Source organism: Equus quagga, chromosome 9 (genome assembly GCF_021613505.1).
Source record: "Equus quagga isolate Etosha38 chromosome 9, UCLA_HA_Equagga_1.0, whole genome shotgun sequence".
Classification (NCBI taxonomy): Eukaryota; Metazoa; Chordata; class Mammalia; order Perissodactyla; family Equidae; genus Equus; species Equus quagga.
The window spans coordinates 53,369,654-53,391,567 of NC_060275.1; the positions used below are offsets into that span (position 1 = coordinate 53,369,654).

General features: G+C 34.4%; 1 protein-coding gene across 2 annotated transcripts in view; it reads right to left on the reverse strand.

The window, feature by feature from the left end:
• Positions 1–21,914, reverse strand: part of ROCK1 (Rho associated coiled-coil containing protein kinase 1) — a 159,174-nt gene that overhangs the window by 40,482 nt on the left and 96,778 nt on the right. For both annotated transcript variants that reach the window (XM_046671545.1, XM_046671544.1), the window contains exons 14-21: positions 20,772–20,907; positions 19,361–19,452; positions 19,023–19,269; positions 9,827–9,933; positions 7,985–8,135; positions 3,440–3,600; positions 1,673–1,857; positions 79–148 (exon numbers count right to left, since the gene is read on the reverse strand). In XM_046671545.1, coding sequence (XP_046527501.1) covers positions 79–148; positions 1,673–1,857; positions 3,440–3,600; positions 7,985–8,135; positions 9,827–9,933; positions 19,023–19,269; positions 19,361–19,452; positions 20,772–20,907 — 1,149 coding nt within the window. The remainder of the gene's footprint in view (positions 1–78; positions 149–1,672; positions 1,858–3,439; positions 3,601–7,984; positions 8,136–9,826; positions 9,934–19,022; positions 19,270–19,360; positions 19,453–20,771; positions 20,908–21,914) is intronic.

Below are 21,914 nucleotides of genomic sequence, written 5' to 3' on the forward strand. Positions count from 1 at the left end.
ATCACAGTTCACATTAAAAATCTACCCTGTTTTAAGTCAGGTTTTGAAAGAGTCTATAATATTAAAAATGATTCTCACCGAGAAGTATTGCTCAGCTTCAAGCTGATCTTGTAGCTCCCGCATCTGTCCTTCATTTCCTCTATACTGTCTTCAGATAAAAGAGAAAATAGTACACAAATGCATAAATAGCTAGATGTTGTATTATTCTTTATTTATTAAGGTTGCTAAAATAAAAATGTTTACTAAAATGACCTCTGTTTTTAAAAATCATACTTCATTATACAGTATTACTTTAATAATTATATTTGGTCAGGCCACACTGTCTGGTTCCATTTTGCTCCTTATAAAATGATACTATGCAAAGTTGAGGGACCCCTTTTCTACTGAAGGTCACCTTCAGGAAAATACTAATTATGGACTAATCCAAATTGCAAAAGTAAAAATGATATTGTTTTTTGTACATTTTTATAGAAAAAAGCATTCTTAGGGATATATTTGAAATGTCTTCTGTATTAAGTAAGCAATTAAAAACAGGCAACATGAATAATACCAATAATTCATACTATATATTATGGCCCATTAAGCACACAGGGAGTGGCAGAAATGAATAATCAGATAAGGAATCAAAAAGAAGGAAGGCAAGCAGCAAGTACAGTAACTGATAAAGGAGAAGGAAGACAGATAGAGACACTTACATATACTACACACAGAAACGGAACTCACATAGAGAGGAACAACGCAACTCAGAGACAGATTTTCAAGGATTAACAATTCCACCTGTGGCTGCTAGGTTTGATATTAGATAGTAATAGCTTTGTATTTTCATCATCTAACAAGCATATGGTTGATAAAAGGACGTAATAAATGTTCACTGAATGCCGAGTGAAAGTTATTTTGGGAGAAGAAAACTATAAAACATTACCTGGTGAAAATGGTGGCTCTAAAACAATTTCACCAATATAAATCCAACAAAATAAAAACCGACAATTTTATCTGAGAATTACTGTGTTGTAAACGATGCTGGCAGATGAAGACATTATAACAAATTTGGAGAAAATAAAAACATATGACTTGGCATAAGATATACCTATTTTCAATAATAAATTTTTGAGCATGTCCTTATACAAATTCTGAAAGCAATACCGACACCTTGTCTCCATTTCAAGTAAGTGGGCACATTGCATCTCAGAGTGGAAGAAGAAGAAAAAAGATACTTTGCATTCCGAGATGAACCACAGGAACAAAATAAAAAACATCATGTCTAATTCTATTCTCTAAAATAAGGAAACCTTAAATATTTCCTGTAAGGTACTGAACCCTTAATAAAAACAAGTTTTATCCCTGATTTTTGTAATTCTAGTGTGAAGAAACATGATGATGTTTGTGGATATGAAAATCATGAGAAAACTGTGGTTTTTCCAGTGTAAACAGACTTACTTTAAAGTCAGTAGCCTTGATAATCTCCTTGTTTCTCCCTTTAAATACCTGTACTTATTGTTTAGTAAGCCTGTCCCTCCAACTTCTTTGCAAGTAAATTCTTTTATTTCTAAGTGTTTTTTTCTAAGTCTTCCTTTCACAAACTCTAAGTACATAATCTAGACACACATAAAATATCAAACACACAAATGCTGAACACAAAAAAGAAATCAAGAATGTTATTTTTGAGACTTACTTTGTAAGCTGACCTAACTCAAACTCTAATAATCTCTTTGCTTCCAATAAAGTATTTATTTCCTGTTTCATCTGCTTTTCTAAACCTTTTAAATTGTCTGCCTCAAATGCTTGAGTCTTCAATTCATTTTGTAACAACAGTCGCTTATTTGATTCCTGCTCCAATTGCAGAGTTAGATTCTTAACCTATAAATGAGAAAAATAATTGAGATCTTAAATCTCTTTAATAATTTATTAGACTTGATTTGAAAGAATATTAATCAATCTCAATTACATCATAATGCCTTATACAAATACAGAATATTAGTATTCTAAACAGTCTTCATTGTTCTATGTGTTTATTACTGCAGAATTCACTGTGAAGTGAAATTAATTCCCAAATTTCAGGTATGAGATCTTGGGGGAAAAAATCTGATTTCTTTCTACCACAACCTGTATGGGAACTATGGACTAGAAGGTAAGTACAAAAGCCACTTTTAGGGGGACATTCCCAAGGGGCATTTAAATTTACCTGTTCACTCATAAATGTTTTTGCTCTAGTCTACAACCCTTCAACGTTTAGTGAGGACTTCTTTAACTCCCAGATGTGACTAGTCCTAACACTCATACAGCATTTGGTACTTCCTTTTTAAATGTATGTTATGCTTGTAATCACTATTTTAATATCTGTCTTTCCTTCTGGGCTGTAAGTGCCACAAAAGTCAAAACCACATCTACCTTATTCACTACCCAACTTTTGCACAGAAACAGGTAGGTAATAGGTGGTCAAAAACTATGTTTTTTAAATGAGTGAATATTATCTTTCAAATTTTCAACATACATGCTTCCTGCGTGCTAGCTCTAATAAGTATCTCCAATCTCTCTTCTTTCTAGTCCATTCTAAATACTGCTACCAGATTAACTTTCCTAAAAGAGTGTTTTCGCTGATAGCTCCCTTTTTAAGTTTAAAAGACTATCAATAATTTGGTCCCCAAGTTTCTCCCATGACCACTGAACACGTCTCTTCTCTGCTCAGATCAAGTCCCTTTTTGTCTCACTTGCCTATCTTCTTAAGCACTCAGGAATCACCCTGTTATTGTTATCTTCACTGATAACGTTACCTCAACAATTCAGGCTTCTGACTCTCAAACTAATAACTTCTGAGGTCTTACTCAATCTTTAAAATAGTAGTAACATCCCATCTTTCCTTTGTGAAGTCTTTCCTGATTATTCCGGTCTTCCCTTTGTCCCTTCTCTAATGTATGTGGACTAATTACTTCCAGTCTTACAAATAATTTTTAAAATATATATAGTAACCACAAGGTTACAATGTCATTTTATCTTTTTATTTACTGCTTTGTAAATGTGTAGCCTGTGCTTTCTTTCTATCGATCTAAGCCAGTCAAGACTCTGCAGTTTAAGATTTTTTGAAATCTAAAGGCAATGCTTCTCTTTGGGATTACAGGATACTTTACAATAAAGAGGTTTTTTGTTTGTTTTTTGAAAAAGAAGACAGTTCCTTTAGGGGAGGAGCTAAAACACTTCTATACAGTTGTACTGTCACAGTGCAAAACGGTACAGACTCTATGGTGTGAATGTTTAATAACGAGTCGAAGATGAAAATTTTAGGAGCTAGGGATATAGTGGTGACCATATAGCAGTGAACACAGATACATATAGGTTATTTCAATCTCTTTCATGTTTTTTAAATTACAGATAATGACTTTTCAGGCATAACTTGATTGTTTCTCTTTTATAAGATGAACAAAATCAGTACTATTTTTCTTACTTCATCCTCCATCCTTTCTTTATTTTCAGTCAAATGCTCGAGCTTCTGCTGAGATTGTTTCAGATCAACGTCTAGCATGGAACACTGTTTCTCAATCTGAACAACCCTATTTTCAGCCTTCTCTCGAGCTTCTCTCTCTTCCTTCAGCTTTTTTTCCATCTCTGTGAAAGAAGAAAAGTTAAAAACATACATTTAAAGAAAGAGACTACTTTAATACTCTTCACTTTCAGGGACTGTATAAAACAAATCAGTGCCAAAAATCCCTACTGTTTTTATCCTGGGACTCTAATAGAGCTATTCATTATAGAAGTGCTAACGTTATTTGAATTATTTGTTTAGTGGGATCTCTAAAGGAAGGGAATTATAAAATATAATAAAGTAATAAAATAAAGCCTTCTAAATCCAGCCCTCGTCCAATGATATAGGAGATTATTCAGTGTTATTTTCAGACCAGAAGGTGAAAGTATAGCCGGAAAAAAAGTGGAGTAACTAAGGAGAAAAACAGAGGTAATTCAGATAAAAGCAGAAAAATAAGGTTGTGGTTATTAATCTATACTTTGCATTGTTCCAGAAAAGTTTCAAGACACCTAAAGCTATGATAAGAATTCTAATTTATGCAACTCAGATAAACAAGATTCCATGGTAGTATGATGCCTGTTCTTTTTTAGGTGAGGAAGATTGGCCCTGAGCTAACATCTGTGCCAATCTTCCTCTATTTTGCATGTGGCATGCTGCCACAGCATGGTTTGATGAGTGGTGTGTAGGTCTGCACCTGGGATCCAAACCTGTGAACCCTGGGTCACTGAAGCCGAGTGCACAAACTTAACCGCTATGCCACAGGGCTGGCCCCTGATACCTGTTTTAATTATTACCAGGAGATATTAGTCTACTGTGAGACTCCATTTTTGAGATATGGTAACTAAGGCTCTGAGAGGTTAACTTTTCCATGGTCCTGCAACTAGTAAATTGTACCAAGAGGATTCAAACTTATTAAGTCTGCTCTCTCCCTCTCAGAGATTGCCCCTCTAGGTGACAGAATAGAAATCATTAGAATGGAACTTCCTCATCTTCCCCCCACCAAACTTACAACCCTAGCTGCACCAATACAATCATCATCTTTTAATTCCCATCTCTCTAATCAAACACAAATCCATCCACTTCTGTTCTGGACTACGTTCCTTCAATTATTTCAACTCTTTCTCGCCTCAACAGTTACTTCCTCCCAACTGAATCACTCCCATCAACATAATCATCTAATTTATTATCCCCTTTCCTGAAATATCCTCCAGTGATCTCACATCTCCTCCATGATCTCACATCTCTAGGCACCATCCCATCTCTGGTCACAGCCAAAATTCTCAAAGAGTTGTCTCTACTTACTGTCCTCAGTGTCTTACCTACTATACATTTATCTCTTTCCAATTTGGCTTCTATTTTCTACCACTCCACTGAAACTGCTCTTTGTATGGTAACCAATGACATCCATCTTGCAAAATTCAGAGGACACACAATTTCCATATCTGCAATCTTCACTGACCTTAACAGAATTCAATATATTGAACCACTCACTCATTTTTTTCAGTACTTTACTCTTTGAGCTTCTAATACCATACTCTTTTGGTTTTCCTGCTACCCCTTTGGCTGCTCTTTCTTGGTTTCCTTTGTTGGTTTCTCCTCTTTTACCTGACTGCCAAATGTTAGACTGCCTAAGGGCTCCATTACAATTTCTCTTCTCTTTTGCCCTTATTCTTCCCTTAGCTGATCTCATCAGATTCTGCTTATGGCTCTATGTGTATGACTCCTGAACTGATACCTCTTCCCTGAGCTCCACATTTATATACCAAGTGACTATCTGATCTCTCCACCTACATATCTAATATGCTTTCAAAGTTAACATCCCTAAAATAGACGTCTACTTCCTTCCTATACCAAACCACTCTTATCCCAGTCATCTCAACATCAAAATATATTAACATCCATCCAGTTGTTAAAATTAAAAGCCTAAGTCTTTCTTGATTCCTTCTTTTCTCTCTTTCAATCCAATTAATCACCAAATCTTATTCTCTGTATTTCCACTTCTTTCTAGTTCCTCTACCAGCAATGCCTACAGCCTATAGCCTTCCAGCTGATCTCCCTTTTTAAACTGTTATTTCTCTCAAAAGCATTTGCCACACAGCAGCAGGACTGGCATTTTAAAAACATATATTACACATCCCAGCACAGCTTAAAACACTACAATGCTTCCCAATATTCCTAGAATAAGAGTATTAAACTTATCATGTCTTCTGCCTATAATATACTTCCTCCTGTTCTTTAAACGGCTAGTCTATTTTGACTTTCAGTTCTTACCTCAAACATTATTCGCTCAGAGAGGCCTTTCCTCAGAAGCCCATCTAAGGTGGTAGCACCTAGAAACTATCACATTTTTGTGTATCTTCTTCAGATTAATGATTACAACCTGCACTTATTTTCATTTTTTTGCTTTTTTGTCTATCTCCACCATCAGAATATAATCTCTACGAGGAAAAGTTCTTCTAAGTCTTATTCTCTCCCAGTTGTGCCTGGCTGACAGTAGGCAGTCAATAATGAACATATGTGAAAGGAGTAACAGTAGTTCAATATGGCTGAAGCATGAGGTACACATAAGAAAGTGCAGAGTGGTAAGACTATAACAACAGGTAAGTACCAATTCAAAGATTCTGTACCTCATGAGGAGTTTCACATATACCTTGCAAACAATGGAAAGCCACAAAGGATTTTAAAAAGGACCAGCACAGTAAGATCTGAATTTTAAAAAAATCATTGTGACTTAAGTAAGAACAACGGATTGATGACTGGAACAACTCTTGGCAGAGTGAAAATTAAGAGTCTACTGCAATAGATCAAGCAAAGTGATGATGTCATCATGAACTAAAAGGGAACAGGAAAGGAAGATTACATTGCATATATTATTTGGAAGTAGAATTCCTGAATGATTCTCAGATTTCTGGCTTGGACTCCTGGATGTTAAACATCATCACCCTCCTTAACTATGACAATCTCTTCTATTTATTGAAAGCTTTCTATATACAGGCACTTTACATGCATTTTCTCATCTAGTTTTGTTTTCTTAATAGTCACAGAGTCATTAAGAGGCAAAATAGATTTGTCTGATTCTAATCTTGGGCTCATAAAAACTACACAGCTATCACGAAGAATAGTGAGAATAAGGGTAAGAACAGGTTTGACCGATAAGATCCTTAAGTTTTCCCTTGAACAAACTGAATTTAAGGTGCCAAGTGACACTTCCAGATCGTAGTAGGTTAGGAAGTGAGGAGAAGGTGAAGAAAAGGAGGACTCCTCTTTTTAGAAGTTTGGCTATAAAGGGATGGAATAAAACAGTGGAAATTAGGGGCCAGCCCCGTGGCCAAGTGGTTAAGTTCGAGTGCTCCGCTTCAGCGGCCCAGGGTTTTGCCAGTTTGAATCCTGAGCGCAGACATGACACCACTCATCAGGCCATGCTGAGGCGGCATCCCACATGCCACAACTAGAAGGACCCACAACTAAAAATACACACCTATGTACTGGGGGGCTTTGGGGAGAAAAAGGAAAAATAAAAATCTTTAAAAAAAAAAAAACCAGTGGAAATTAGTAAGGATCACAGGTGTTGCAAGGGTTTGTCTATTTTCTCTGAGAGGCGAGAGATGTGTACATGTTTAGAACAAGAAAGGATTCAGTGGAGGAGAAAAAGTTGACGATAAAGAAAAGAAAAAGAGATAATAAGTTGAGATAAAAAGAGACTGTATCTGAGTACAGTTAGAATATATTCGCCAGGACAGGAAGAGGATCACTCTCCTGTAAGATGAGAGGGAAGATATTGAAGATAGATAAAGAAGTGGATAGGTTGATTAAGTAAGAGAACTAGATTTTGAGGAGTTCATACCTGTACTTTCAAGATTTCTTTTTTAAAGAGAAGAAAAGTTCACCTAAAAGTGTACTGATGAAGAAATGGCATAGGAAGCTTGAGAAGAAATAAAAGCCTGGGAGAAGGAACTGAAAAGTGATATATTAAAAAACTGACAGCTCAACTGAGGTTTGAGATAATGCATTGGGCTAACAACATCCATCTGAAGAAGTATTTGAAGTAAAGAAAGTGGCTGGTTCATCTGATCTAGGGTTGTGTTTAGAGGCATAATACAGTGGAAATATAAAAGGATGGAAAAATTGAGGGTACAAGACAAGAAAGCAGATGAATTAACAGACAATAAGTTCCAGAATGGATCAAGAAGAAAATAAAGGAAAGGGCTGGAAAACTGGGAGAAAAGAGAGATTCCACTGACTTTTATACGGAGTAGAGGGGAGTAGAGAGAGGAAACTGGAAAGTAAAATTGTGATTTTAAAAACAGAAGGTATAAGAAAGAAAAAAAGGAAGGTATCTTTTCCTAGATCTTAATTTATAATTTTAAGAGTTTATACTACTATAAAATGAAATTTTGATCAAAATCAAAACTTCTGTAGGCATTATTAAAAACTAATCATGTAGAAAATATTAAAACTGACACTTACCACACATTGCAACAGACTTTGCCTCTTCAATAGACTGATGTTTGTCAGTTAAACGAGCTTTGGTTACTTTATGTTCATTTATCTCCTGTTCTAATCGTTGTTGTAATGATTTAAGTTTGTAGTTTAAATCTATTTCTAAATTATTCTTTTCCTGTAAAATGAGAATGAGAGTCATGTAATACACTGTGCAAACAAGACATTATTTAATGTCCCACAAGAGATAATATATGAATCACACTGGCCTGAAACGTGATACCATATTTACTTAAATATTTTTATTCAGGATGTAATTTTATTTTTTATACTTTCTTGTATATTCCACATTATCTCTGTCTTACTTTCTTTTTTTTTATGATTTTATTTTTTCTTTTTCTTCCCAAGGCCCTCCAGTACATAGTAGTGTATTTTTAGTTGTGGGTCCTTCTAGTTGTAGCATGTGGGATGCTGCCTCAGCATGGCCTGATGAGTGGTGCCATGTCCAAGCCCAGGATCCGAACCGGCGAAACCCCGGGCCAGTGAAGCAGAGCGTGCAAACTTAACCACTTGGCCACGAGGCCGGCTCCCTCCATCTTACTTTTAAAGTTACAATAAGCACATATAATTAAAAGCAAAACATCAGCTTTTCTTTATCCCCCGCCCCTGTCCATTTGAATCATTAGCCATGGCTGATGGCAAGATAGGGTTGTGGTGATTACATTCAGGAGTGTTCATTGACGGGATCAGAAATTAATAGGGTAATTCTTCAGTTCATTTAAAAATTTTTGCTACCAATTTTTAAAAAATTAACTTATTTCTATCTACATTTGCATCTATACTTAGATTTACATTGCTTTGACAAAAGAACAAGTCAAAATGTATTCCATTTCTGTTTGGGTGCTGCTTCTACTTTTCTGTCTTTCATCCTATTTCTACATTTACACCAGGCTTAGACATCAAAAAATTATCCTTATTGTCACAAAACATGTCCAAAGCACAAAATAACTGGAGGGTCTTCTGAATCATTTATCTGAGGATCTAGTAAACCTACATTTCAGGGAGGCATCAAAAAAGAGAGCGCTGGATCTGCATATTATCTGTTTAATCCCTTTTTGTTTTAGCAAAGTAGGGACAGAGGATAACCAGTGATGTTCTTTTTTTTTCTTGGTGCGGAAGATTGTAGCTGAGCCAACATCTGTGCCAATCTTCCTCTATTTTGCATGTGGGACACCACCACAGCATGGGTTGATGAGCAGTGTGTAGGTCTGTGCCTGACATCCGAACCCATGAACCCTGGGCCCCAGGAGCAGACTGTCTGAACTTAACCACTATGCCACCAGGCCAGCCCACCAATGACATTTTTGATTAAGAAAATTCTACATGCCAAGGCCAATCACTTTATGCATTTTTTATTTTGCTAACTTTTACCAACAAAATGGAAAAACCTGGTCTACTATATACCAATCCATTGTTTTCCTTCTTCATAAGGCTAGTAAGGTTCAAACCTTCATCTTACCGATGCACAAAAAAATGGTAAAAAAAATTCTATATGAAAAGGTATTTCCAAACCAAAGCAATTTGCGATGATCAGATAATATGAAACATCTAATACCTTTCAAAGGTAAAAACAAACAAAAATCACACAATAAAAAGCCCTAAATATGACACACATACATCCACTCAACCAATCAAAAATAAAAATCAAAAATAAACATAATAAAATAAAAAATAAAATTTAAAAAAATAAAAACTTTTATAAATATAAATATATAAACATTAGGAATGAACATTATTTTATAAACCACTTTATAATACTTGATAACCAGTGAATGCTATCTTATAATTAATGCATGTTAAATCATGTACCTTTTCTGAATGAGTAAGCATGTCTTGAGCCTCTTTTCTTTCTCCTTCCACTCTTTCAAGATTATGTTTGAGATGTTTCACCTCCTCTTGTAAAGATGTAATCCGAGCTATCAAGTGAGAAGAAAGTTCATGTCGCAAAGTCATCAAAAGTCTTTTTTTGTGTGACCATTAAGATAAAAAAAAGTTTTAAATTTCCTGATCAGATAGAATTTATGAAGTGTTTTCTTATTAATATATACAATAACTACAGTATATAATAATAAAAATGCTAACTGGAGATCACCTAATATATATTCCTCATTTCACAAGTGTTCAAAGAGATGGAGACTGAACTTGGTCCAGAAACCAGATCCGAGACCTAAGTGAGTGCTCTTCTGTACCATGTTAAGAGGAAGAACTTTTAGTTAATTAAGGCAAGTATTTAAGTGCTTTTTATGTGCCAGACGTTCTGAAAAGTGTTTAATTACTCTTAAACTTAATGAAGCCAAACTCCATTTTAATAGAAAACTAGGTTTTAAGGAATTCAAGTGCTCTAACAAAACTTAGTTTTAACCCACCTGAGGCTTACATCATGCAATGGTAGAAACTCATATTTAGCAACTCTCCTCATTAAAACATGCTTTAGGCCTTATATGTTTTTAATGCATAAGTATTTAACAAACATGCAAATTTGATACATGTAGAATGTACCATAAATAAATATAATATATGGTTTAGTTCAAAGGTAAGAATCTGTTTTCCTATTCTGTGATTCAAAGTGGCCTAGGGTTTGACAGGGAAATGGATAAAGTACCTTGAAAAATTTTATACTTGTTAAAGTTCAGTGTTTAACTTGCTCTACTTGCCAAAGTCTTCAATGCACTCTACCTGCTTCCCATATTTTAGTGTTTCTAAAGTAGTTCTTTAATGAACAAATGAATTTTAAATCTTTGGCATTAGATAATGCTTGTCTGCTAGGCTAGTTTTAGGAACCAAAGAGCAATGAAACAATTTATTTACACACACACACAATAAGTATTACATTCATGTAGGAGTATGTTCATATAGGAGAAAGAAACACCTGACAGTTTCTTTCAAATGATTGGGCAAAAATACAAAGTATGTGTGTATTTGTATGGAGAGAGAGAAAGTAAATGTGGCGAAATGTTAAAGTGCTCTTAAAAAAATGCTTCCTCCTATATTATAATAAATAGGTTTTAAAAATCTGTACAAAGAGATAAATTCAGATTAAACTGAACTTTTTCTGTAGAACAAGTTTATATACACTAAATCCTAAGAAGACAAAGTAATGAAAATATATAAGTTGAATCTTTTACTGATTCATAATAACTCTATGTAAGACATGTTAAAATAAAATATAATTTATTTTCCTCACTTATCTTATTTTAAAAAACATGCTAGGAAGAAACTATAACTTGTCTGTGTAATACATGAAGGCAAAGAAGCTTCATATAAAAAATATAAAAATATAATGGAAGGAATAGAAGCAGAATATGAGGTATCATAACATAAATGGATTAAAACAATAAAGCTTCTAGCAGAAAACAGAGAATAATACCTTCAGGATCTAATCAAAGAATTCAACAGCCCACACTAAACACAGCACTAACCAAAAAAGAAGAAATAATAAAATGGATTATATTAACAATAAGAAAGTTAACACCTCCTTTTCATTGGCAGACAGCATTAAAGAGTAAAAAGGCAAACCACAGAGTGGGACAATTATGATACATATATTTGATAAGGGACTAATATCTAGGACTCATACAAACCAATAGGAAAAAGCAAACAATCCAATTACAAAAAGGGCAAAAGACTTGAAGAGCACATCACAAATTGCCAATAAACATATGAAACGTTGCTCAATCAGAGACACGAGGGAAATGCAAATCACACATCACCAGAATGACTAAAACATCAAGACTGACAAAACTCAGTGGAGATGAGTATCGTCCTTGATGAGAACCTGGAGCAACTGAAACTCTTATACACTGCTGGTGAATGTAAACTGGTGTGGCTATTTTGAAATACTTGGAAGTATTTACTAAATCTAAATAAATATATACTCTATGGCTCTGCCACTCTTAGGTGTACACCAATAGGAAGCATATGTATCATTACCAAAATACTTACAAGAAAGCTTCTATCAGCACTATTCATAACTGCACCCAAGTGCAAATAATCGAATATCCATTTGCCATAGAATGATAAACTGCAGTTGTCGTACTTAATATGTCGTACATATTATACAGCAAAGAGAAATAACAAACTATTACCATATACAACAGTACAGATGAACCTCACAAATTTGAAACTGAACAAAATAAACCAGACACAAAGGAGTATTTACTGCATGATTCCATTTATGAAAAGTTTAAGAATAAGCAAAACGAATTTATGGTGTTAGAAGTCAGAACAGTCATTACTTGGGGGGAAGGGAGTTAGTGACTAAGAGGAAGCACAAGGGGACTTCCGGGTTGTTGGTAATGTTTAGTTTCATGATCTGGATTCTTGTTATGTGGGCGCGTTCATGTTGTGAAAATTTCTCCAGATGTATATTTTTTATTTATTTTAACATGCGCATACATGTTAAGTTTCAACAACAAAAAAAGTCACTCAAAAAAATCTAAATATGTTAAAATCCCCAAATATGAAATCTACAATCTAAATTTGAGGCCCATCAACTATATACAAAAATTAAAAATAAATGAATGGGAAAGATATAACAGGAAAACACAAATTAAGTGAAAACATTCTCAAGGTCAGATGAGTTTAATATCATTTATAACACAATTCTAATCCAGGAAGAAGACACAGAAGTCATAAAACCTTAACACACCAAACAACACTGCATTAAAAATATACAATAGCAGGGTATTTATGAAATACCCACAGCTAATCTACTCAACAAACAATATGAAAAGAAAATTAAGACAATTCTATTTATAAGAACATTTAAAAGAATAAAATCCCTGGGGCTGGCCCCGTGGCCGAGTGGTTAAGTTCGCGCGCTCCGCTGCAGGCGGCCCAGTGTTTCGTTGGTTCGAATCCTGGGCGCGGACATGGCACTGCTCATCAAACCACGCTGAGGCGGCGTCCCACATGCCACAACTAGAAGGACCCACAACAAAGAATATACTATGTACTGGGGGGCTTTGGGGAGAAAAAGGAAAAATAAAATCTTTAAAAAAAAAAAAAAAAAAAGAATAAAATCCCTAGGAATAATCTAACCAAGGAGGTCTAAGATTTGTACACAACTAAACAGCACTGCTGAAATGAATTTTTAAAAGACCTAAATAAATGGAACTATATCCTGTGTTCATAGATTGGAAGACTTAATACATTAAGATGGCAATACTACCCAAAGCATTCTATGGATTTAACGCAATTCTCTAAAAATTCCAAAGATCCTTTAGGCAGAAATGAAAAAGTAGATCCTCAAATTATATGGGATTACAAGGAGCCTTGAACAGCTAAAACAATATTGAAAAAAAATAACAAAATTGTAGGACTCAAACTTCCCAATTCAAAAGTTGCTATAAAGCTACGGTGATCAAAACAGTGTGATACTGGTATAAGGACAGATATAATGGACCAATGGAACAGAAGTGAGAATCCAGAAACAAACTCATGTATCTACGGCCAACTGATGTTCCACAAGGATGCCAAGACCATTCAATAGAGGAAAGAATAGTCTCTTCAACAAATAGTGCTGGGACAATTGGATATCTACATACAAAAGAATAAAGTTGGACCCCTACATCATACCATATACAAAAATTAACTGAAGATAGGTCAAAGACCTAAATATAAGCACTAAAACCATAATACTTTTAGAAGAAGACATAGGGGTAAATCTTCCTGATCTCGGATTTGGCAATGTCTTCTAAGATATGACACCAAAAACATAAGCAACATATAATAGATAAACTGGACTTCATCCAAATTAGCTTTTGCACATCAGAGGACATTATCAAGAAAGTAAAAAGACAACCTACAGAATGAAGAAAACATTAGCAAATCATATATCTGAAAAGGTCTAGTATCCAGACTCTTAAAAGTCAACAACAAAAAGATAAACAGTCCAATTTAAAAATGGACAAAGGACATGAATAGACATTCTTCCAAAGAGGATATACAAATGGTCAATAAGCACATGAAAAGATGCTCAACATCATTAGTCATTAGGAAAACGAAAATCAAAACCACAATGAGATACCACTTCACACCCACTAGGGTGACTATAACCACAAAAAGTTAAATACCAAGTATGGGCAAGGATGTGGAGAAAGTGGAACCCATGTACATTGTTGGTAGGAATGTAAAATGGTGCAGTCATTGTGGAAAACAGTTTAGAAGTTCCTCAAAAGTTAAACAAAGATTTACAATATGACCCAACAATTCCACTCCTAGATATACACCCAAAAGATCTGAAAACAGGTACTCCAACAAACACTTGTACACAAATGTTCACAGTAGCTTTACTTCCAGTAGCTAACAGGGGAAAACAACTTAAATGTCCCTTAATAGACAAATGGCTAAACAACATATGGTATTGTACATACAAGAGAATATTACTCAGCCATAAATGAATGAAGTACTGATACATGCTATAACACAGATGAATCTTAAAAAATACACTAAGTAAAAGAAGGCTGACATAAAAGGTCACATATTGTATGAGGTCACTTACATGAAATATCCAAAATACATAAATTCAGAGATAGAAAGCATATTGGTGGTTGCCAGGGGTTAGGTGGAGGGGGATACGGGAAAGGACAGCTTAATGGGTATAACGTTTTCTTTCGGGATAATGAAAATGTTCTGGAACTAAATAGAGGAGGTGACTGCAGAACATTGTGAATGTACGAAACGCCACTGAACTGTACACTTTGAAATGATTAATTTTTTGTTATATGAATTTCACCTCAATAAAAAAAACACAAAAAGCTGTTAGAAATACAAGGAGGCTATGAGGGAAAAAATCACAAACATAGTGGTTTAAAGAGATTAAAGAGACAAGATTAGATTACAAAATTGATCTATTGCTTTTCTTCCAAAAGACAAACCCAAAAACATATAAAGTAAAAACCTACACCATTTTCAAACGCCCCTGTAACAGTTAAAAACAAAACAAAAATGCATTATGAATTAATCCAGAAAAAAATCTTTAAAAAGTTCAAGAAAGGAGAAATCTGATAAGTAATAGTTACTGACTACAATAAAATGAATTAATTAGCAATTACAATGGAAAATAAGTATTTCCTACTTTTGTCCATTAAAAAGTCCTATAACTACCAATCCAATAGCAGTGTGTACCCATACCACCTAGGTTACAGTCTCTGAATGCCATATGCCACAAAAAGGACTATGGTTCCTCGGAAAATGAGTGATTTCACATCTAGGATAGAAAATGATCCTAGAAGATATATTTTGTATACTAGAAAGAAAAGATGCCATCCAAGACTACTAGGGCATTGTCTAAACTTGAAGAGATTCTCACTAGCCTCAAATGAACATCAATAAAAATACTGCAGTGGGCTTACATTAAATATATTAAAATTCATAAGTTCATAAATACATTTAAAAAGTCACTGGTTTCCTTCAGAGAATGCTGGAGAAATAACTTACTGTTCTTAAAAATGATAAAGGAAAAGAATCAAGTATTTAACCTTTTTTTCATAAGCTATACCTCAAGGTAACTATATAATTGATGAGAAAATGTTTATCTATATAGTAGTATTCCAGTTAATGAATGAATGAGGAAAGATAAAAACAGATCATCACCATTGCAAACTCCTAAAGAAACACAGAATCGAGGCAGCGATCATCAATGGGGGCTAACATCACAAAAAGGGACAGCTAGACTTTATGTGCCTAAATAACATTGCTTACAAGTATTCTTGCCAAAGTCCTACATGAAACAGATCAAGCTGGTAGAACTACCAATTTAAAGCACTACAAGGGACAGAACATTATGTTAACTGACACCAGTAGATGGATTAGCAAAATTCAGGATGGGAGATATTCAATAGGACAAAAAAACCCTGATTTCTTCAACCAAGAGCAACAACAAACTACAAAGAACAAAAAAGGGAGGGGAAAACTATAGGTTAAAAGAAACTTAAGGGACCTATTAACGACATGCAATGTGTGGGCCTTGACTGAACCCTAATTCAAGCAAAATAAATACAACAACAACAACAAATTATGGGGCTACTGGAAGAATTTGAGCACTGACTAGACATGACAATACTAGACATCACAGTATTAAATAATTCTCAACTTTTTTTCAGGTTTGATGATAATATTGTGGTTATATTTTCTAAAAGAAAGAGTCCTTATCTTCAAGAGATATTGAAATATTTACAAATTAAACAATGTGATGCCTGAGATTTGCTTCAAAATAATTCAGTGTCAGAGGATTGGGAAGAACAGGTGGGTAAATGAAACAGACTGGCTGCTAGATGAACATTATTGAAGCTAGATGATGGGTACACAAGGGGTCATTATAGTATTCTACTGCGGTATATGACTGAAATTTTCTAAAACAAAAAGTGAAGGAAAAATCAACAATAGATTTTTTTTAAAAAAGACTTCAACATGGTTAATTTAAAAAATTTGTCTTTTTGCATTTCAATCTGAAGAATCACAAAGAAACTTACTAGATAAAGAACTTATCATTTCAGTTAAAATTTTCATTCCATTATGACATTTTGATCTTTGTCCCTTCATTCCTTTAAGCCTCTATGGCCTGGACTTATGGGAGCTTACTTTTGTCTATAACAGCAGCCTTATCTATACACTAGTCCAGGTGTTGGTAAATTTCAGGCTTGCAGCATGTATTTCTACAGACATGAAGCTAACAATGTTTTTTTTCATTCTTAAAGAATTGTAAAAGGTAAAAAAGAAGAATTTGTAACAGAGATTGTATGTGGCTCACAAAGCCTAAAATACTTAACTATCCAATTATGTTTGGGAAGTCACTTCCCATAGGTACAAAGCAGTTTCTGCTCATTAGTGTACAGGGAGGACATTCAATTAGGAAATAATCATGACTCTGCCAGAAGCCCAGCATCCCAAACTATGAGAAATTTATACCTGAGGGACCTGAAATTTCTTAAGGACCATAAAAGATTAATGTAAAAAGTGTTTGCTTTTTTTTTAACCACAATGTATCTTTATATGTGTGCTGAGGCTCATGTAAGTTGAGTGCATTCTTTAATGCATGTCAGCTTTGATTCACATTTAAGTTAAAAACTAAACTTTACAGGAAGCATTTAAAAAGGAAAAACGTCAACAATATATCATGCTATGAATTTTCCTTAACTTCACTGATACCTAAAAAACAGATTCAATTAAAAGCACTGTTGATGAACACATGGATGACAGTCTCTTCTTTGAAAGCTCAGTCCTATCTGGAAGATCACAAACTCAATTTTAGAATTGGAAGGATTTTAAGGGGTCACCTATATTAATCTCCTTGGGTTTATAGATAAAGAAGGCAGATGGAAGTGACTTTCACACAGTTAACAAGCAGTATATAAAAAGGCCAAGAAAAGCAATTTAAGGAAGTAAAGTATGAGGCTTTTCTAAAACATATAACAAGGTTACTTTCTTGGGTATATTTAGATCTATTTTAAGCCTAGTCCCTGAGAAATAAGATTGCACAATACTCCTCAGCTAAGAACCAATGAGAGATCCTAACGGCCGTTTCCATAGTCACAAAAACTGACCTTGACCTCTCTCCACAGAATTATAGCTAATCATCAAGCCCCATGAGACCCCAAACTATGTTCCCATCCTGTGACTAAGGTTAAAATGTACTACCCCACCCCCAACTTTTCCCTGAGAGATCTGGCAACTTCTCTGCATATCTGTTTTGATTGGTAGTATGGATGCTGTTGCTAAAAGGAATAAAAAATAGAAAAAGATATACATGGGTAGAGCCAGGCATCTTTTTGAAAACAAACTGAATTTTATTACCATTATCAAAAGCGGTCCTTTATTCAGTTATACTCAATATTTTTCCTGGTAGACTCACAAGACTGCCCATCTCTCTAGTCCTAAACTTCTCAAGTACCTAATTCTTTATTTGTAATAGGAGTTTATTTCTGTAATTAAGTTCCTACTTCTACCAATAACGCATGAGCAATTTCCAGGTTTGTTTTGTTTTGTTTTTGTGAGGAAGATTAGCCCTGAGCTAACATCTGTTGCCAATTCTGCTCTTTCCACCTGAGGAAGATTGTTGCTGAGCTAACATCTGTAGCAGTCTTCCTCTATTTTATGTGGGATGCTGCCACAGTGTGGCTTGACGAACAGTACTAGGTCCACGCCTGGGATCCAAACCTGCAAACCCCGGACCCTGGAAGGGGAGTGCACAAACTTAACCACTATGCCACCAGGCCAGCCCCAGGAATTCCCGGGTTTTAAAGGTGATAATCCTCTCTGCCTGGATTAGTTCCACTTTGAGTAAGACTTCTGTGAATTAGGCATGATTTAAAATTGAGTTTTCAGTAATCTAGCTGTAAAATTGGAAATATCCACATCACCTACTTCACAGGGGTGCCTTCGAGAGTAAAGAAATTACAATGTGATATAAATATAGGCATTATCCTGAAAGAGGGAGAACGCCAATCATTTCTGGTTTTACCAGTCATTTTACTTATGAAGGCCAATATGATCAAAAATACATTGCCTTACACTTAAAAATGATCAAGACGATAAATTCTATGTTTTTAAACACAATTAAAAATAAAAAATAAATTAAAAAAAATTACCTTCCATTAACAGATAAACAAATGTGGTATATACATACAATGGAATCTTATTCACTCTTAAAAAGGAAGGAAATTCTGACATATGCTACAACGTGGATGAATCCTGAAGACATTATGCTAAGTGGACTAAGATACAAAAGGACAAACATTGAATGATTCCACTTTTATGAGACAGTCAAATTCACAGAGACATAAAGTAGAAAGGGGTTATCAGGGGCTGGGAGGAGTGGGGAATGGGGAGTTATTGTTTAACGGGTATAGAGTTTTAGTTTGGGATGAAAATAAAAGTTCTGGAGAAGGACAGTAGTGATGGTTGCACAACAATGTGAATGTACTTTATGCCACTGAACTGTATAGGGCTAAAATGGTAAAAATTATGTTATGTATATTTTACCATGATAAGAAAAAAATATTACCTTGAAGGTCTCCAATCATCTCAGAATCATGACCTCTGTCTCTTCGTTCAGCTTCCAATGCAGCTTGCAGCTGGTAATAATCCTTGTCCGTTTGTGACTTGGAATTCTCTAAAATTCTATTTCTCTCCTGCAATTCTCTGTTCAGGGACTCTAGCTGACTGACTGACTTGCTCATCTCAGTATGACTCTTCCTTAATCTTACAGCTGTGTCTGATTCTGTCCTAAGTAAGTCATTGGCTTCTTCTAGCTATTTAAAAAAGAGAGCAAGAAAATAGTTTTTTGACCAAAATACAAACTTATTGATTATAACTAAAAAAAAAATCATTCCAAAAACTTACCTGCTTTTGTAATTGTGCCACCTTCTCATTAGCAAGCTGCGAATTCTGACTGACTTTCTTTAAGTCTTCCAACTGATCCTTTAATGTAGAAACTAGAAAATGAAGGAATACGATGTAGATATTACAAAGTTTTCACAGAGGAAACATATAAATCCCTTTTAAAAAATGAAATTTAGTCATAGGCCATAAGAGTCGAGTTACATTAGGCCCACTTCCAAAGCCAAATTCCATTTTGGACGTATTTACATTTTAAATTCATCCAAAAGTGGAGTCTCGTTTCATAATATAGAATGCAAAACACATTTATTTCAACTGTTCTAATATTTCAAATTATTTTATTCTCTAATAAGGTCAATCTATTAATAAAATGTATAAAGCTAGTTTTAATATTTATTTTTGAATACTAGTACAAATCTGTGAATAGTTCATTATTTTTAAAATGGTTCAAAATTCAAAAGATACCAAATGGTATACACAGTAGAATGAGCGTTCCTCTGTGGCTCCACATTATCTCCCAGTCCCTTTGACTCTCCTCACCAGCAACAACTATTACTAACGTCTTGCATATCCTTCCTAAGATAGTCATTGTATTCATCCCTTAATAAATAAAAACACATACATAATATATATGTATATTTTCACATGCAGATCTATATACACACACACATACTTAAGTATATAAGACACTCTTATTTTAAACAAATGATCTGTATTGTTTTTTCCGCTAAAAGATGCATCTTAGAGATTCTCTTCTTATAACAGTATATAAGGAGATGCTTTATTCTAAGATCGTAGTATTCTATCATGTAGATATACCAAAATTTATTATGTCATCGATTATATTTATCTTGTTTATAATTTTTGCCACTGTAAATAATGCTACAATGAATAGCCTTGTTTATACATCAGTGTGCATGTGCATAATTGTATATGTAAAATAAATTCCTGGAAGTGAAATCACTAGATCAAAGGGTACAGAAGGCTATTTTAAATGTACTTATAACTACTAACATTAAAACATATGAAATTCTAGGTTAGTAGTTCTCAAATGTGGCTGCTTGTTAGAAGTGCCTAAAAAGCTTATTAAAAATACCGATGCCTAGGCCACATATCTAGATCAATTAAATTAGAACCTCTAGAATTTAAGCATCAGTATACGTTAAAGCTTCCCAGGAGATTCCAATATGCACACAAGGATGAAAATCACTACTTCAGCTAAAACACTATTACTGACTTTAATATGTTATAAACTTATCTTGGGATATGGATATTTAGCTCATGAGATATTTTAGGATTATTGCTTCAAAAATATATCATATAGGCACTATATTTAAGACAAGCTCATGACAAAGACCTCAAGGATAGTGTTAGACAGAAATTCCACTGTTTTTCCAAAGAAGTAACAATTTACCTTCATTTTCTACATTTCTCCTCTTCTCATTTTCCTGTTCTGCTTTTCTTTGGTACTCATTAATTCTATGTTGTAGTAACATTTTCTCTTTCTCAATCTGAGACACTGTAGATTCTAGATTTCTTCTTTGATTCCCCTGAGATTATAATGACAAAAGTTACCATTGTAATTAATGCTCCTCATTTATTTGAGAGAATACTCTGTTCTTTAAAATCACAATTTAGAAACAGAACTGTTCCATCAGCACAACAATCTCCTTCCAGCCATTACTTAAAGCCACACATATCCCCCTTCTCCCACCACCTATATCCCTGGCAACCAAATAGAGGTCCTCTATCTGTATAATTTTGTCATTTTGGGAATGCTATATTAACGGAATCGTATAGCATGGATCCTCTGAGATTGGGTTTTTACACTCAACATGCTGCCCATGAGATCCATCCAAGCTGCGTGTATCAATGGTTCATTCTCTTTTGTTGCTAATAATATTCCATGGGACAGATATATCAAAGTTTGTTCAACTATTCACATACTGTAGAACATTTTGGTTGCTTCTAGTTATTGGCTATTACAAATAAAGCTACTATGAAGAGTAGTGTATATGTTTTATGAGAATATAAGTTTTCATTTTTCTGGGATAAATGCCCAATAGTGCAATTGCTGGGCTGCCTAGTAGTTGCACGTTTAGTATTTTAGTAAACTGCAAACTATCCAGAATGGGTGTACCATTTTACTTTCTTATCTGCAATGTATGAGTATCCAGTTTCTCCACGTCCTTACCAATTCTGGTATGAACATCATTTTTAAATTTTACTTGTTCTAACAGTTATATGGTGATATCTCATGGTGGTTTTAATTTGCATTTCCTCAATGGCTAATGATTTTGAGCATCTTTTCATACGTTTCTTACCCACCTTGATGAAATGTATGTTCATGCTGTCTGCCAATCTTCCAACCAGATTATTTACTGTTGAGCTTTAGAGTTCTTTAAATATTCCAGATGAGTCTTTTGGGAAATACATAGCTTGCAAATATTTTTTCCAGTCTATAGTTTGTTGTTTCATCCTCTTATCATGGTCTTTCACAGAGCAAACATTTGTTAATTTTGTTGAAGTCCAATTTAGTGAATTTTTTTCCTTATAT